This window comes from Lepus europaeus, chromosome 8, assembly GCF_033115175.1.
Source record: "Lepus europaeus isolate LE1 chromosome 8, mLepTim1.pri, whole genome shotgun sequence".
NCBI lineage: Eukaryota > Metazoa > Chordata > Mammalia > Lagomorpha > Leporidae > Lepus > Lepus europaeus.
In genome coordinates this window covers 5,649,218-5,667,930 of record NC_084834.1, presented here as the reverse complement: position 1 = coordinate 5,667,930, position 18,713 = coordinate 5,649,218, and the positions used below count along the sequence as shown (strand labels likewise).

General features: G+C 38.8%; 1 protein-coding gene across 1 annotated transcript in view; it reads left to right on the top strand.

Annotated features, from left to right (window-relative positions):
- NAF1 (nuclear assembly factor 1 ribonucleoprotein) overlaps positions 1 to 18,713 on the top strand; it is a 44,816-nt gene that overhangs the window by 18,986 nt on the left and 7,117 nt on the right. The window contains exons 4-7 of the mRNA XM_062199357.1: positions 2,129 to 2,211; positions 5,728 to 5,888; positions 10,205 to 10,256; positions 13,674 to 13,776. Of these exons, the coding sequence (XP_062055341.1) occupies positions 2,129 to 2,211; positions 5,728 to 5,888; positions 10,205 to 10,256; positions 13,674 to 13,776 (399 nt within the window). The remainder of the gene's footprint in view (positions 1 to 2,128; positions 2,212 to 5,727; positions 5,889 to 10,204; positions 10,257 to 13,673; positions 13,777 to 18,713) is intronic.

Genomic DNA, 18,713 nt, shown 5'->3' with positions numbered 1-18,713 from the left:
TGATATAGGGATTATAGTGGGGATATCTTTTGGGGAAGCATTCTACCTGTCACCTTTGGTTTATCTTAGAAGCATTTAAACTGAAAGTTCTGTGATTTAATAATTGTATCAGTGACATGATATATGAAACCTATATTATGTGGGAACCGGATATTGTACGTTTGTTTGGCTCTAAGGTGTGAGGTAAATCATGAAATTAATGTAAGTACTATTAACTCTCAGGGTAGTAGAACTCAGTGTTGACGAAATCATAGGATGTTTGAATTGGAAAAAGAACTAAATTGCTTGCCAGCTGTAATAGTTTATAGATCTTAATATAGATAAATACAAGTCATTTGCTTTCTTTGTAAATTGTATAAGTGACTTTATCTTTTGACCTTTTTCTAATAATATTCATATCACTTTTAAAAAGTCATACTTTACTAATTTTGTATTTTTATTTTGTTAATAAAGTTTAAAGTGAGACATTTACAAAAATCACATAATGTAATCCCTGAGTCATTACCTTGTGTTATTTAGTAGTATGTGTAGATAAATAGATGATTAATTCTTGATTATATAGTGAGTTTAGCATTAACTGCACTTGATGTATACAGAAAAATTTTAAGTAGAAATATTGATCTGTAAGAGAATACATGTATGTGAATTATAAGAGACACATGTAATAATGCTTTTTGATGATACTGATGTATATTGTAATAGAACTAACAAAATTCTTAACCTCATCTGAATGAATCAAAAGCAGCACATGCGAAAGTTGCATGCTACCCTGTTTTGAAAGCCTAAAATAACTAGCACTGTTAGAACCAAATTACAAATGAGAAACAAGTATTAGTAGTTTAGGCAAAAATAGTCTGTGAATTCAAATAAAGATCTAAAGATAAAAAGAGAGGATTTGGTGTGGCATGCCAAATCTACAAGCCGTGCTGGTCTTTTTGTTTTCTTTTAATTTGGATAAAACAAGAGGCTAATTAGATAGCATATCTGGATAAAACAAGAGGCTAATTAGATAGCATATCTAGTAGAAGTGGAGAGATGTTACAAAATTAGTAGTCTTGTTCTAGTCTATACTTTCTGTTAGTTTGAGGGCCTTTGACAGTTTTTATTAACATATAGTACAGACTCTCAGTTCATTTGTATCCGGTTAGCTGAAACTGCTTACCTCTAGAATCGTAAGTGAATGGGACTGTAGGCACAGTCAGTTGCTTAGATAGTTATTCTAGAAAGAGCATTGGAACTAAAGGTGTAGGTTCTGTTGACAACTGCCTTGAACATGTTAACAATGTTAATGTGTTAATGTTAATGTGTTAATGTTAATGTGTTAATCTCTGGTTCCTTGGATTAGGTGATACACAGTAATTTTCATGTAGTTTGACTCATCAGAGTGATGCCAACACTTACTCTAATTTCTGTCTTCTGTTCAGAGGATGATACTTTTGTGAAGCACTTTGCTTGTTTATATGTCTGTGACTAACCTTTGCACTGTAGAAGAGTTCTAGAGTGAAAAATAAAACTCATTGCATCCTAACAGGAGTTTTATGTTCCAGTATGATTATTCTACTTTGTTCAAATTGCTTGAGAAAATGCAAGCAGCTTAAATTTATTAGCTCTTTAATTGATGATCCAAATTTATGTGAGATTTTATGTTTTAATTTTTCTCTAAGAATTGTAGCTGTTTGGTAATAATAAGACTTTGTTACGGAAGAGGGCTAGTTGCTGAGGTATATTATAACACCTTAAATTTTATTTATTCTAAAAATTATTTGAGAAGCAAAGAGACAAGGTAGGTAGAGAGTTCCTATCCACTGGTTCACTTCTGAAATGCCTACGGTGATTGCGCTGGGTCAGGCAAATGCTAGAGCCAGGAACTCAATCCATGTCTCTCTCGGTCACCGGAGCCATTAATGCATTCTCCAAGAGTCTGCGTTAGCAGGAAGCTGGAATAAAGAGCTGGAGCTGGGTAATGAGCCCTGGTATTTCCACATGGGATGTGTGTATCTGAACCGCGAGGCTAAATGCCTGCCTTCTTAAACTCTATTTTAAATTATATTGGAATTAAATTCTAAATTCTCATTAAAATTCTATAATTATCATCTGCTTAAATGTTGAAATTTGTTTTATTTTTCAGTAATAATTGAATCTATGAGTAACTTACCTCCAGTTAATGAAGAGACTGTAATTTTTAAAAGTGATCGACAAGCAGCAGGAAAGGTTTGTGAAGAACATTTCAGATCCTACAAATTATATTGTTTCCTTGTTGATTGGTATTTCTGAATTTCCTTCTTTGTTCTAAGAAGAGTTTATTAATTTCAGTAGAAGCTCTCAAATTTAATACATTCTTGATTTTCTTTGATAACTTTTTTTCTGTAAATTTATTTAATGTTACTTTTTCTTTGAAGCCTGAGTCCTTACATATCCATATACAGAATTTGTTCCATATGTTTACCAGATACTTTCTGGATGGTGAGTCTACATAATTAAATGAGAGACATTGTACCCTACTTGCAGGTACTCAGAGCTGTGTGAAATAGAATTTCTACACTGTAATAGTACTTAAATCCTTTGGTGGCTTTCAAATTTTTTAGACTTTGGCTTCCTCAGGTGGAAGTTGAGAATAAAATTCAAGTGGAAACGATTTCAGTGACAGTGGTGAAGTGTCACTTTAAGAACATTCTGGGGAATGAATATGTGTATTTTAGTAATAACTATAGATTCCGTTTCCTTTTAACATCTTACTAGTGGAACAACTCTGTCCTTAGTATCGGAAACTACACATTCCCCGAAAAGTACATGGTTCTGAGCAGTCAGCAGAGGATGTAAAACCTTCCACAGTCAACAATGTAAATATAGCTAACCAGTGCCTGCAATAGGATAGTTTTGTTCACCTCAGTATTTCCTACAGTACACAATACAGTCCTTTCAAATTAATTACATGTGTTAAATAAGTGTTCACTGAGTGAGAAGCAAACAAACCAACCAACCAACCACTGTCTTTGGAGAAACAAGTTACTGGGGCTTAATGTTTTCCAGGTGAGCAATAGGTGGCTTTTTTTTTTTTTTTTTTTTTTTTTTTTTTGTAGTTCTGGGAGATAAAATTAATTTATGCCTAATCAGGGAAAAGCAAATATTTTAAGCTGTGTTATTGAGTCAACTCATATAACCTTCCATGCTTTCTGCCTTTCCTGCTATTTTATGCTAATACAAATTAGAAAGGGATTAGGTTTTGGTCAGGGGCCTAGACACCTCATTGCAAAGCAGTCTGTGTCAGAGTTAATTGGAGTATGCAGTGCTAATATTTTAGGCAGTTTTTGAGAAAGTTTGTGAGGGGAAGAAACAGCTTGATAATTAGAAGGATTGTGCTGTGCTTATTTTTCCCTCTCGAACCCATATGCTTAGTATTTGTGGTACAAGTGTGGCTATCAGTTCTTTTGCTTGAACGAATAAGTATGATTTGATAGTATTAGCTATATTTACTGTAGTGCCTTTGTAATGACTTGGAGATATGTTAGGGGCTTACCCTCAGAGAGGCTTGAGAAAGAAAGGTAATTGCATGTGAGTAGATGACTGCTGTGAGTAGCTCTCCATACCCATTGGTCTGCTGCTTTATGAGGAACCAATTTTCTGCCCTGGAAAAAACAAAACATTTCCTGTCCTTAAGAAAGTTGTAGGGAGTTGGTCTTGGAAGAAAGAGACAACACAAATATGTTTCTTGATTATTTGAATATGAAGTGGAGGTATTAAAGCTGATAATTTCCTTGATTCCTTTGATTTATTTTGTGATGGTTGTCTTTTTCTCTTAGTAATTAACTTAGACTACTTTAAGGGAAAAAAATCAAGAGAGAGAGAGAGAGAATCTTCCATCTGCTCCTTTATTCTCCAAATGGTCACTGTAGCCAGGGTTTGACCAGACTGAAAGCAGGAGGCAGGAACTTCATCCAGTCTCCTATGTGGGTGACAGTGACTCAATTACTTGAAAGACAGGGGGAGGCAGAGAGAGAGAGAGAGAGAGATCTTTCATCTGCAGATTCGATCCCCAATGTGGAAATTTGGGGCTGGGCCAGGAAGAAGGCAGGATCCAGGAACCCCATCTGGGTCTCCCATGAGGGTGGCAGGAACCCAAGTACTTGGGCCTTCGTCTGCTGCTTCCCAGGTGCATTGACAGGAAGCTGGGTCACAACCTTGGACTTGATCCCAGGCTCTCTAATATGGGATGTCAGCATTCGATATGGCAAGCAGCAACTGCTGCCTACATGTCCTATAATATAATATAAATGCATCATTCTAGATCTGTGAAAGAGTGTTCCTTTTGAGGAATATTTATTACATGGAAAATTTAATACAATTTTAGGTTTTAAAAGGGGCCAGTAAACAAAACTACATTGTAGTCTTGGAAATAAATGACTAATATTAAAAAGACTGGAAAAATCTACCCGTACATTGTTTATGGTCTAGTGTCTACAAAATGCATATATTATCAGAATTTTTTTTTTTTAATTCAGGTATTAAGTTAAAGGTTGTAGCATTTTCAGTTCTTTTAAAAATAAGTAACTTCAAAGTTCAGGTTTACTGCTTTTTAAATGAGAATGTTGTTTAATTTTCTAAAAATATTAATACTATGGAAACTATAGATGTGATTAAACACTTGTTACAGCAGAAGCATTTTAAGGATTTATTTATTTATTTGAAAGGGGCAGAGGACAAAAGAGAGAGGGAGAGACAGAGACAAAGACATCTTTCATTCACTGGTTCCCTCCCCAAATGGCCACAGGAGCCAGGGTTGGGCCAAGCTGAAGCCAACACCCAGAACCTCACTTGTGAGGCAAGGGTCCAGACACTCAAATCCAGGCACACCATCTTCAGCTGCCTTCCCAGGTGCCTTAGTAGGAAACCAGGTTGGATATGCAGCAGCCACAGTGTGAACTGGCACTGATATGGGTTGCCTGCATTGGAAATGGGGCTTAATCCAGTGCATCAAAACAGTAGCCCAGAAATATTGCTTTCTGTTTCCTGCTACAAGATTCCAAATGCAGAAAACATTTTACTTTTTTAAATTTATTTGAGAGGTAGAGTTATAGACAGAGGGAGAGAGAGACAGAGAAAGGTCTTCCATCTACTGGTTCACTCACTGCAATGGCTGGAGCTGAGCCAGTCCAAAGCCAGGAGCCAAGAGCTTCCTATGGATCTCCTATGTGGGTGCAGAGGCCCAAGGACTTGGGCCATCTGCTGCTGCTTTCCCAGGCCACAGCAGAGAGCTGGATGGGAAGAGGAGCAGCTGGGACTGGAACTGACGCCCATCTGGGATGTTGGCGCTGCAGGTGGAGGATTAACCTACTGTGTTGCAGTGCTGGCTCCAGCATTTCACTTTTTAAAACTTGACAGTTGCAGTTCTTTGTACCTTACAACCTATTAAATAAGCAATTAATTTTTAAAAATTGCAGTATACATCTTATTGATACCACCAGAATCATTTGATGTGGCAAGGAACAGACTCTTCACAGTTTTAAATTCAAAAAAGAAATCTGGAATGAGCTATTGTATTTATGAGGAAAATTATAAAGACTTTGAATATATATAAAGTCAACTTGAATATATATATATATATAACTTATTGCTCTTACATTAACAAAATTACCTTATTTTAAAAATTATCAGTTTTTTAAAAGAAAATATTGCTATATCTTTGAGTTATTTAACATGTAAAAAGAAGCCTTTATGTTTCTTCCATAGATATTTGAGATATTTGGACCTGTTGCACATCCATTTTATGTTTTAAGATTTAATTCATCAGACCACATTGAAAGTAAAGGTATTAAAATAAAGGAGACTATGTATTTTGCTCCATCAATGAAAGACTTCACCCAATATATATTTACAGAGAAACTTAAACAGTAAGTACCTTGTTCTGACATGTTAATTGTTCTTTGCTTATCTTATGGTAGTTTTTCTTAAATGATGATGTCTGTCATCCAGAGTTCATTTATCTTTCTAGTAACATCACTAAAAACTACAATATTTTCTGACTTTATAGGTGAAAATCCTATACATCTTTTACCCAAAATAACATGATTAGTTACCAAGAGCACATTTGGGTCATGTTTATTTTCTGAATTCTAATTCATTGTTATTTTCCATTATATACTTTAGTATTTTAATTTTTTTAAAGATTTATTTATTTATTTGAAAGAGTTACATAGAGAGAGGAGAGGCTGAGAGAGAGGTCTTCCATCCGATGGTTCACTCCCCAGTTGGCCACAACGGCCAGAGCTGTGCTGATCCGAAGCCAGGAGCCAGGAGCTTCCTCCGGGTCTCCCACGGGGGTGCAGGGGCCCAAGGACTTAGGCCATCTTCTGCTGCTTTCCTAGGCCACAGCAGAGAGTTGGATCATAAGAGGAGCAGCCGGGACTCGAACCGGTGCCCATATGGATGCCAGCACTTCAGGCCAGGACGTTAACCTGCTGTGCCACAGCACCGGCCCCAGTATTTTAATTTTAAAAACTATTTTGTTTTATTTAGCCTTTGGATTACATTCGTAGAATTCTCTACTCAATAAAATTTTTCAGTGAAAAAATGAGTAAATTTTAGGTTCTTTTTTAAGATTGATTTATTTGAAAGGCAGAGTTACACACATTCACACACACACACACACAGAGCGAGCGAGAGCAAGAGAGCTAGTGCATTCAGGAGAGTGATTTTTCAACCACTGGTTCACTCCCTAAATGACTGCAATGACTGGTGCTGGGCAGACTGAAGCCAGGAGTCTGGAACCCCATCCACATCTCCCATGTGACTGGCAGGGGCCCGAACACCTGGGATCATCCCCTGCGTTCCCAGGCGTGCTAGCAGCAAGGTAGATCTGAAGAGGAGCAGCCGGGACTCAGACCGGCTGTCATAGAGGATGCCGGTGTTGCAGTTGGTAACTTTACCAGAGCCTGCTGCAGCATGCAGGCTCCTTAGATACTCCGAGCCCTCGGGTTCCTTACAATCAGCTGCACATTTTTAGAACAGACAACTAAAATGTGTTCCTACAAAGTTGTATATGAAGACATTAAATTGGATTGATGCAGACACTAAATCAGCGCTCTGTCCCAAATGATACCTTGGCACATGACTCGTAGTTATTTCTGTGTATTTGTGCTCCTGCTGGTTCATTGTGTGTTTTTCAGATATTTTGTTGCCAATTGTGAGATGTAAGGTTTCTTATATCAAACTTGTTATAATTATGCAATTTAATTTTTCATATAGACATAGCCTATGAGTTCAAATAGAATAAATTTTTCTATAGGATTATGTTGAGTACTTTGGCAAGAGGAATTTCAATAACTAAAAAATACTGTCAAATTAGTGAAAGAAAAGACTGCAGAAGACTGAGGCAAATGAAGGGAATGTTGAATTCAAAATGACTTGCTTGATATACAGTTTACTTTTAGTTCAAGCTCTCCTTTTAAAAACTTGAAATATAGATGCATTTTTATAGATGTAATTTCTCAGGAAATATAAAGCAATGTCAGTAAGCACTGGTCCCACACAGTAAGCTGTGTGTCATATGCAGCTTACATATTAAATCAAGTCTCTGAATTTCATTTATTATTTCAGAGATGACAATTTTGGTCCTGGTAATTGATTAAACTCTGATTTAAGATCCACATAATGATCTGAAGGAACATTTTGCCCTAATTAACGCTTCAGGCTGTGTAAGGCTAATTTTCCTAAGTAACTGCTGACCAGAAAGATGAATTAAATAGATGTAAGTTCATAAAGATTTTAATATGTTTTAACGTAGTTCTTTAATTTCATTCTGCTTTGATTATCAAAATGCTACTGTGGCTGTGTCATTTATTAAGTTTTAACAAATAAAACATTTTAACTTAAAACAGGTAGACTGAAAAAGTTTCTGGAAATGTTTATTAAATAGATTGTAAATAATTTGCATGGTCTTTGTTATTGATTTACAACTCTCCTGGAGAGAAATGAGAATAATCCAAAGTATTGGGAAATTGGCTCACACTGCAGAATCCCACCTTGTGAAGACTATTCCAGACTACATAAGGCTCCATAGAGTATTTTGCCTTTGAGATAGAGTTGAGCTCCTTTTAAGGTTACTGGCCACTGGTAAGGCTGATTTAATCTTAGCTTCCCAGGTATTGATTGTTTTTCATTCAAAGATTTATTTATTTGAAAGTCAGACTTACACAGACACACACACACAGAGGGAGAGAGAGATCTTTCACCTGCTTGTTCACTCCTCAGATCGATACAACAGCTAGGTCTGGGCCAGGCTGAAGCCAGGAGCCAGGAGCTTCTTCCCAGTTTCCTACATGAGTGCAGGGGCCCAAGCACTTGGCCATTTTTCATTGCTCTCCCAGGCCCGTTAGCAGGGAGCTGGATCAGGTTGGAGTAGCTGGGACTTGAACTGATGCTCTGGGGGTGCTGTCATTGAAGGCAGTGCAGTGGCTTAAACTGCTGGGCCACAATATCAGCGCTTACCTATTTCCTTGTTAAAAGTGCTTTATGAATTGTTACTTGATCTTCCCTTGGTAGATTCTGATTTCCTGTAGTAATGTTGAATTGGGAATTTTCGCCATTTGTGTCTTTAAACTGAGGACACGTCAGGTCATGAGTTGGCTCATCTGCCACAAGGAGTGCTGGAGCTGTGCTGTGCACTGGTATAAGATCACAGTTGAGTAAATGCTTTTTTTCTTTTAAGATGGCAGTTGCGTTGATAATGCCTGATATATAATGCGGAAGTTCTGAATCAAACATTAGCAAACATAGTGATTTTCATTTTGTGCTAGCAAATTGACCTCTGTGCATTGATTTTAATGGCATTAATTCCTGAGACTCATTTTCAAGATCTAGTATGGCTCAGTGACAGTTCACCTAGTGAAATACTTTGTAACATTTTAATGTAACTGAATAAGAAGATACTGTATAAAACTACGAAATCACTAAGATTATAGAAAAGATTGAAAATGAGATTTCAGAACTTAGAAAATCATGTTCATAATAGATGAATTTACTTTTGTTGGTCACAGAGTATAAAACTTAAATCAAAATTAATTTCCTACTATAATTAGTAACTTCACATATGCTTCTGATTATAGTCTTCTGCAAATCCTGAGAACCTCTTCTCCAAATGATTTAGTCTTTATTTTACCTTGTCTGCTTGAGAATCACAACAGGAATAAGCCTACAGTTACTTGTAAGGATTATTATTCCCTTGTGAATTGAGAAAAGAACCATTATTATTTTTGTCATCCAGCCTATAGAATTATAGTAAAAGGAATCCCTCCCTCATTTTTGTGTAACCAGCTGGATCAGCTCCTGATCTGTAGTTGGTATTGAATAAGCATTTATTGAACTGAGTTTTATGAAAACCTCTGCCATGAATGTAAAAATTGAGAGAACTGCCAAAGCTACTTTTAACTCCCTGCATCATTTGAAATAAGGTAAAGGACACACAAGTGATCTTTATTTTTATTTGAGAGGCAGAAAGAGCGTGCTTCCCTCTGATGTTCACTCCCTAAATGCTGGCCTTGGCCAGGTTTGCACTGGGCTGGAGCCAGGAGCCAGGAAGTCACACCAGGAATCCTGTGTGGGTGAACATTACCCAGCATGCCACCTCTGCAGCCTCCCACAGTTGGCACTTGCAGGAAGCTGGATTCTGGGGCTGGAACCAGGCGTCCAGCCTTGGGGTGCAGCATGTTTTCAAAACATTTATATTTATTTATTTGAAAATCAGAGTTACAGATAGGGTGAGAGAGAGACAGAGTCAGAGTTATTCCCCCATCTGCCGGTTCACTCCCCACATTGCTGCAGTGGCCAGGGCTAGGCTAGGCCGAAGCCAGGAGCTTCCTCCAGTTTCTCATGCTGCTGTCAGGCCCAAGCAGTAGAGCCATGTTCTGCTGCTTTTCTCAGGTTATTAGCAGGGAGCTGGATCTGAAGTGGAGCAACTGGGACTCTAACCAATGCCCATATGGAATGCCTGCATTGCAGCTGGAGGCTTTACTGGGTACACCACAATGCTGGCCCCCAGATGCATCGCCTAACCACTAGGTCAAATACCTGTTTCTGTCTTGTTTGTTTTTGCTGTTTCTGTTGGCATTGTAAAATTAAAGGTTGAGTTCATGTCTTCTCTTTATTAATTCCATACCATTGTGTTATAGTGACTTAACTACTTCTTTATCTTTTTCTTTCCTTTATCTAGGGATAGGGGGTCAGACGCGTCGTGGAAGAATGACCAGGAACCACCACCAGATGTAAGTTTGTTGGCACATTCTAGACCTTAAGGAGGTCATTGACACTGCTTGACAGTCAGCTGCTTTCTTCTGGCCTGAGTATTGCCCCTACTCTTCTGGATGATTGCATGTACCTTTTAATAAACGTTGTAAATACTTTCAGTAACTTTTTTGTAAAAAGATTTATTTATTTGAAAGGTGGAGTTGCAGAGAGAGGGTGAGACAGAGAGAGGAAGAGCTCTTCCATTGCTGGTTCCCTCCCCAAATGGCCACAAGAGCCAGGGCTAGATCAGGCTGACCAGGAGCTGGGACCTTTATCCAGATTTACCGTGTGGACTGCAGGGGCCTGAGTACTTGGACCATCTTCTATTGCTTTCCCAAGCACATTAGCAGGGAGTTGGATCAGAAGTGGAGCAGGTGGCACTTGAACCGGCACCCAAATGGGCTGCAGGCACTGGAAGATGGCAGCTTAAACTGCTCTACCATAATATTGGCCCATGTAACATTTTATTTTATTGATTTTTTTAAAAAAGATTTATTTATTTATTTGAAAAGTAGATTTACAGAGAGAGAAGGAGAGACAGTGAGGTCTTCTGCCTTCTTGTTCCTTCCTCAAATGGCCAGGAGCTTCTTCTGTGTCTTTCTTGTGGGTGCAGAGGCCTAAGGATTGGGCCATCCGCTGCTGCTTTCCCATGTGTATCAGCTCCCTGTAACATTTTAATAATTATTTTTTTAAAAGATTTATTTATTTATTTGAAAGTGAGTTACACAGAGAGAGGAGAGGCAGAGAGAGAGAGAGAGAGAGAGGTCTTCCATCCGCTGGTTCACTACCCAGTTGGCTGCAATGGCTGGAGCTGCGCCAATCCGAAGCTAGGAGCTTGGAGCCAGGAGCTTCTTCCAGGTCTCTCATGTGGGTGCAGGAGCCCAAGGACTTGGGACATCTTCCCAGGCCACAGCAGAGAGCTGGATCGGAAGTGGAGCAGCCAGGTCATGAACCAGCGCCCATATAGGATGCTAACGCTTCAGGCCAGGGTGTTAACCCTCTGCGCCACAGCACAGGCCCCTAATAATTACTTTTTTTTTTTTTTTTTCCCCCAGAGAAACCTTTTATTTAATAAGCACAGATTTCATAAGTACAACTTTAAGAATATGGTGATTCTTCCTACCATATCCGTTCTCCCACACCCAGTCTCACCCCACCTCTTCCTCCCTCTCCCATTCCCAGTCCCATTCTCCATTAAGATTAATTTTCAGTTAACTTTATACACAAAAGACCAACTCTATACTAAGTAAAGTTTCAACAATTTGCGCGCGCGCACACACACACACACATACACACAGACACAAAAACTGAGAACAACTTTTACAGTTAATTCTCATAATACAATTCATTGAGAATAGAAGTCCTACATGGGAAGTAAGTGCACAGTGATTCCTGTTGTTAATTTAACAATTAACATTCTTATGTATGACATCAAATGTGTTCTCTGCATCTATTGAGATAATCATATGGTTTTTGTTCTTCAGTTTGTGAGTGTGATGTATCACATTGATTTGTGAATGTTGAACCATCCCTGCATACCAGGGATAAATCCCACTTGGGCTGGGTGCATGATCTTTCTGATGTGTTGTTGGATTCGATTGGCTAGAATTTTGTTGAGAATTTTTGCATCTATTTTTTTTTAACTTTTATTTAATGAATATAAATTTCCAGTGTACAGCTTATGGATTACAATGGCTTCCCCCTCCCATAACTTCCCTCCCACCCGCAACCCTCCCCTCTCCCGCTCCCTCTCCCCTTCCATTCACATCAAGATTCATTTTCAATTCTCTTTATATACAGAAGATCAATTTAGTATAAAGATTTCAACAGTTTGCACCCACATAGAAACACAAAGTGAAACATACTGTTTGAGTACTAGTTATAGCATTAAATCACAATGTACAGCACATTAAGGACAGAGATCCCACATGAGGAGCAAGTGCACAGTGGCTCCTGTTGTTGACCCAACAAATTGACACTCTAGTTTATGGCGCCAGTAACCACCCTAGGCTGTCGTCATGAGTTGCCAAGGCTATGGAAGCCTTCCAAGTTTGCCGACTCTGATCATATTTAGACAAGGTCATAAAAGACAGGGTGAGGATAGTAACCACTTTAAATATGAGCTTATTTACCTTGTAATTTCTTTTATCAGTTTTGCTGTTGTCTGGTAACGGCAGAATGTCATTATTTTTAAAAAATCTTCTTCAGTTTAATAAATTCACCATCAAGGATGTGAAGACATTTATGTGGCACCTTAATGATAAACTGACCTCCTTCTGGAGGTACGAATCATAATATCACACTCTTTCTTTTTTCATTGTAATTATCTTCCTTAAGAGACTTCTTAATTTTCTTTTGTATCCATGTCGACAAAACAATAATTTTGTGCTCCAGAGTAACTTGATTATCTGGTATTTCTAGAGATTTGGAATAAATTCATGAATAATATGTAAATGAGGAAATCATTTAGTTTGGATGAGTTTTCTGTGGAGATTTTAAGCACATTTTCTTGCCCCGCCCTGTCAAAGTAATTACAATACAAAAGTTACAGCAGTGAGTGTATTCATTTCTTGAAAGTAATATAAATTTATATAGTTTAAGAGTATTGTTATATGTGAGAGTTTTTTGATGTATTCAGCAGTACTCACAGTTTTTTAGTATTGTAGACACTTGCTGTTGGCAGATTTTGGGTATTTTAGATGTTGTCAAGCAGTGCTGAAGATCATGTTGTGCGTTAATTTCTAATTCTACTGAGGCATGAGTCAGGCTTATGCCAACTTAGAGAATTTTATGTGATGGGAATCATTTGATCAGTGAGGAATCCTACCTTAGTATTCATATTGAAATGGGAGTATGTTTTCTAGTTATGTTATATATACATGTAATTCCTATTAAGACAGTGATCATTCCTTTAACATTCTCAGTTATGGGAAGAGCGTCTTATTACTGAAATTTTATGTTTTGAAAGTGTTTGAAGATTCACAAAGGCCTTGAAATGTTCGTTGTAAAATCCAAATATTATAATGTGTTCCTGTTGTTTCAGACCTAAGCATTGAAGTTGTTATTATGGTAATGTTAACTGCTCAAAAAACAGATTTCGTTAGGTTAACTACAAAAAAAATGAAAGTCTGAATACCTCCTGATGCTCTCCCCCCCTGTCCCGGGCAGATGATTGAATCATGAAGTCAGGATGCCTTTTAGTTAAGAATCATTAGGCATTTATCAAAAATCAATCTAATTGATTTATTCAGGTATTACCAGAAAATACTTAGTATCAAAAGGACTACCATTTTTTTAGAGTTAGTGGGAAACATAGGCTTATTCTTTTTCCCTCCAAGTTTGTACTATTGAATTGATAAATCGAGTTGATATAAATCTATATTTTTTTCTGCTAGGCCTTAGATTTCAGTGATGATGAGAAAGAAAAAGAAGCCAAACAGCGAAAAAAATCTCAGATTCAAGGCCGGAAAAGACCCAAATCAGAATTTAATGAAGCAGGTGAGTGAATGCAGTCTAGTAGTTCTTTGTCTTCATTTACATTTATATTAGTTCATCAACAGTAAAACTAAAGAAACCTCTGAGTTCTCTCTCTTTTTTCTGCCTCCTGGCGTCTAGCAGGCATTGACATTACATAGAATTACGCATTACACAGTAGGAGAGAGTGACAAGGACTATTCAGTGGTAGTTTTATGAGCTTAAACATAAAAACGGTTTGCAAGGGCAACAGACAAGCTAAAGCTTGTAGGCTTGTTAGTCATTTATCCTTATCAGTACTTTTTCCTTTTTTAAGATTTATTTATTTATTTGAAAGAGTTACACAGAGAGAGGAGAGGCAGAGAGAGAGAGAGACAGAGAGGCTTTGTCTGGTGGTTCACTTCCCAGATGGCTGCAACAGCTGGAGCTGTGCCGATCCAAAGCCAGGAGCTTCTTCCAGGTCTCCCATGTGGGTGCAGGGGCCCAAGGACTTGGGCCATCTTCTACTGCTTTCCCAGGCCATAGCAGAGAGCTGGATTGGAAGTGGAGCAGCCAGGACTTGAACTGGCGCCCATGCCGGCACTTAGCGCTTCAGGCCAGGGCGTTAACCCGCTGGGCCATAACGCCGGCCCCATCAGCACTTTTTTCTTAGGAAACATATTTGTTTCCATTTTTAGAATTTAATTGTATGGTACTACTTAATTAACACCTAAGTCACAGCATTTTATCTTTCAGCAGATATTCCCTTTTATCATACTTTTCTTGTTTTCTTTTTCTATTTTTGAAATTAAAAAATTTGAGATAATTGTATATTTCTCAAAAAAATTTTTGAGAAATAGTAGGGGGATACTGTATGCCCTTTATCTATTTTACTCTAGTCACAGAATTTTACAAAACTATACTCAGATTGTGTAGCGTCACATCCGGGACATCGATACGTTACATTGAAGATACCCAGTATTTCCATCACCAGAAATTTCATATGTTGCCTTTTTATAGTCACAGCACATCCTTCCTTCGTACTCCCTCTTTTTCTCAGAGTATCTACAAATCTGCTTTGTCGGCCGGCGCCGTGGCTTAACGGGCTAATCCTCCGCCTTGCGGCGCCGGCACACGGGGTTCTAGTCCTGGTCAGGGCGCCGGATTCTATCCCGGTTGCCCCTCTTCCAGGCCAGCTCTCTGCTATGGCCCGGGAGTGCAGTGGAGGATGGCCCAAGTCCTTGGGCCCTGCACCCGCATGGGAGACCAGGAGAAGCACCTGGCTCCTGGCTTCGAATCAGCGCGATGCGCCGGCCGCAGCGGCCATTGGAGGGTGAACCAACGGCAAAAAGGAAGACCTTTCTCTCTGTCTCTTTCTCTCACTATCCACTCTGCCTGTCAAAAAAAAAATATATATATATATATATAAATATATTAAAAAAACAAATCTGCTTTGTCATGTAAATGGAGCCATATGATGTAACGATTAGGGATTGGCTTTTTTCCACTGAATATCATATTTTGGAGATTCCTCCAGGTTACTGCATGTATCAGTAGTTTGCTCATCTTCATTACAGAGTAGTATTCATGGTGTGAATGCACTACAGGCTGTTTAACACTTCATCCTTTAAAAGACATGTGGGTTGTTTCCATTTTTTTGGGTTGTTAGATTAAAAAGCTGCTTTGTAAATATTTGTTTGCTGGTTCTTGTGTGTAAACAATTTTCATTTCTCTGGGATAAATATCCAAGAGTGCAATTGCTGGACTGGATGATAGTTAACAGAACATGGTTACTCAAGAGATTCCCATGCTGTTTCGTAGTGTGGCCATGGTATTTTATATTCCCATGCAAGACTCCATTTTCCTGTATTCTTGCCAGCATTTGGTGGTGTCACTATTTTTTATTTTAGGCATTCTGGTAGGTACATAGTGATATCTAATTGTGGCTTTAATGTGTATTTTTCTAATATGTAATGGAGAACATCTTATCATTTGCTTTCTGTATATTTGCTTCAGTGAGAATATCTGATTTTGTGATTGTATTTCTTTACTGTTACAGAATCATGAGAGTTTTATGACAACATATTGTAGTTGCTAGTCCTTTGTCATATGCATCCTTTGCACATAATTTCTTCTAATCTATAGCTTGTCTTTTCATTCTCTTATTAGGGCCTCTTGAAGAACAAATGTTAGTTTTGAGGAAGTTTGGTTTATCTTTTTTCTTAAATGAGGTCTGAGAACTTGTTGTCTAGCCATAGATCTTAAAGATTTTTACCTTTTTTTTCTTCTTAAAGCTTCATAGTCTTCTGCTAAATCCATGATTCATTTTGAGTTAAATTTTGAATAGAATGTAAAGCTTAGTTCAGTGTTCATTCCTTTACTATGCATACCCATTTACTCTTGCACCATTTAAAAAAAAAAAAAAAGTATAGTTCTTCCGATGAAATACTTTTGAACCCTGTCAGTCAGAAGTCACTTGACTATATTTCACTGTATTTATGTTGGTGTATTCTGTGTCGATGATAGTGTTTCATTGACTTACTTGTCTACACAATGTTTTTTTTTTTTTTTTTTAATTTTTTATTTTTATTTTTTTGACAGGCAGAGTGGATAGAGAGAGAAAGAGAGAAAGATCTTCCTTTTTGCCGTTGGTTCACCCTCCAGTGGCCGCTGCGGCTGGTGCATTGTGCTGATCCGAAGCCAGGAGCCAGGTGCTTCTCCTGGTCTCCCATGGGGTGCAGGGCCCAAGCACTTGGGCCATCCTCCACTGCACTCCCGGGCCATAGCAGAGAGCTGGCCTGGAAGAGGGGCAACCGGGATAGAATCCGGCGCCCCAACCGGGACTAGAACCTTGTGTGCCGGCGCCGCAAGGCGGAGGATTAGTCTGTTAAGCCATGGCGCCGGCCCTACACAATGTTTTTTTTAAGATTTATTTATTTTATTTGAAAGAGAGAGATGGAGACACACACACACACACACACACGCACACACACATTCTATCCGCTGATTCACTCCCCAAATGGTCACATCAGCCTTGGCTGGACCAGGCTGAAGCCAGGAGTTTCATCCAGGCCTCTCACATGGGTGCAGGGGGCCAGGGACTTGGACCATCCTTCCCAGGGCTCATTATCAGGGAGCTGGATTGCAAGTGGAGCAGCTGGGACTTGAACCATTACCCATAAGAGATGTGGCCCTGCGGACCGCATCACAGTGCCCGCCCCCTGCATTTTTCTTTCCTGGAAGCAGTGGACAGGAGGTCATAGTGCTTCGTATCCTCACCACTGTTTGTGCTATCATTGTTGTGAATTTTGGTAATTCCAATATGTGTGTAGTGATGTCATTGTTTGCATTTCCCTAATGACATACAATACAGATCTTCCTCTTATGTTCTCATTTTCCATCTTCTTTGGTACGTATCTTTGCCTGTTTTGTGCAACAGTTCTTTGTTAGATAGTTCTTTTGTTACTTTTTCTGAGAAGCAGGAAGAAAAAGGTAGAGAGAAAGGGAGAGAGTGCTCCCATCTGCTGATGTACTTTCCAAATACCTTCAACAGCCAGGAGACTCGAGCAGGGAGCTGGGAACTCCATTCAGGTCTTTTATGTGGGTAGTAGGAACCCAGTTACTTGAACACTACTACCACTACCTCACAGGGTCTTCAATGGCAGGAAGCTGCAATTAAGCTCGAGCCAGAAATTAGACCCAGGTACCCCAATATGGGATGTATTTGTGCTAACTGGTGGTTAACTGCTAGGCCAACTATTTGCCCTTCTCCTAGTTTGTGGCTTTTCTTCTTTTGATTTTGTATGTTCCAGAGCAGAAGTTTTTAATTTCAATTAAATACAGCTTTTCAGTTTTTTTTTTTACTATTGTCAATGCCCTGTCTAAAATATCATACTCACTCCAAGTTTCATCTAAATTTTCTCTTATGTTACCTTATAAGAGTTTCATAATTTTACATTTTGAATTTAGGTTTGTGATCCATTTTGAGTTAAGAGGTTAAGGTCTGTTTCTATATTCACTTTTTTCTTTTCTTTTTTTTTTTTTTTAAAGACAAGTTGTTTGTATTTGTATGAATTTATTACTGGACTCTGTTCTGTCCTGTTGGTCTTTTACCAGCTGATTATTGTAGTTGTGTAGCTGAATCTTGACATTTGATAGTGTTGATCCTTTAGTTTTGTTCTTCTCCTTTAGGATTATTAAGTTTTTAAATATCAGTTAAAATTTTCAGTTCAGGGGGCTGGCGCCATGGCTCATTTGGTTAATCTTCTCCACCTGCGGCGCCAGCATCCCATATGAGCACCAGGTTCTAGTCCCGGTTGCTCCTCTTTCAGTCCAGCTCTCTGCTGTAGCCCAGAAAGGCAGCGGAGGATGGCCCAGGTGCTTGGGCCCCTGCACCTGCATGGGAGACCAGGAGGAAGCACCTGGCTCCTGGGCGTTGGATCGGCGCAGTGTGCCGGCCGTGGTGGCCATTTGGGGGATGAACCAGCGGAAGGAAGCCCTTTCTCTCTCTCTCTCTCTCTGCCTGTCAAATTAAAAAAAAAAAAATTCAGTTCAGTGATTTTTATTCTCTTTTTAAAAAAATCCTCTTTTTTTTCTGAGACTTTTTTAAGTATGTTCATCATTTCTTGATGCAGCATTTTATGGCTTTTAATATCTTTCTCAATTCTAATGTCTTTGCTGCTTTGTCTGTCTTTTTTTTCATTGAGTTTGAAATCTTCCTGCTCCCTTTTATGATATATTGGGTGTTGAGACTTTGGGTCTTATGTGAATCATCTGTTTTGGCTGGGTTTGTTTGTTTTCTTTTTCTTAAACACCATCTTGTAGGGAAAAGGAAAGGAACAGACTGAAGTCCAGCTTTGCCTCTTAGCCTCTGTTGGAAACACAGCCAAGGAGCTTTGTCACTGCTGGGTAAGGATAGAAGACCGAGGTCTTAGGCTGTGCCTGATAGTAGGGGCAGGAATACCTCATCTCTCCCCGCACTC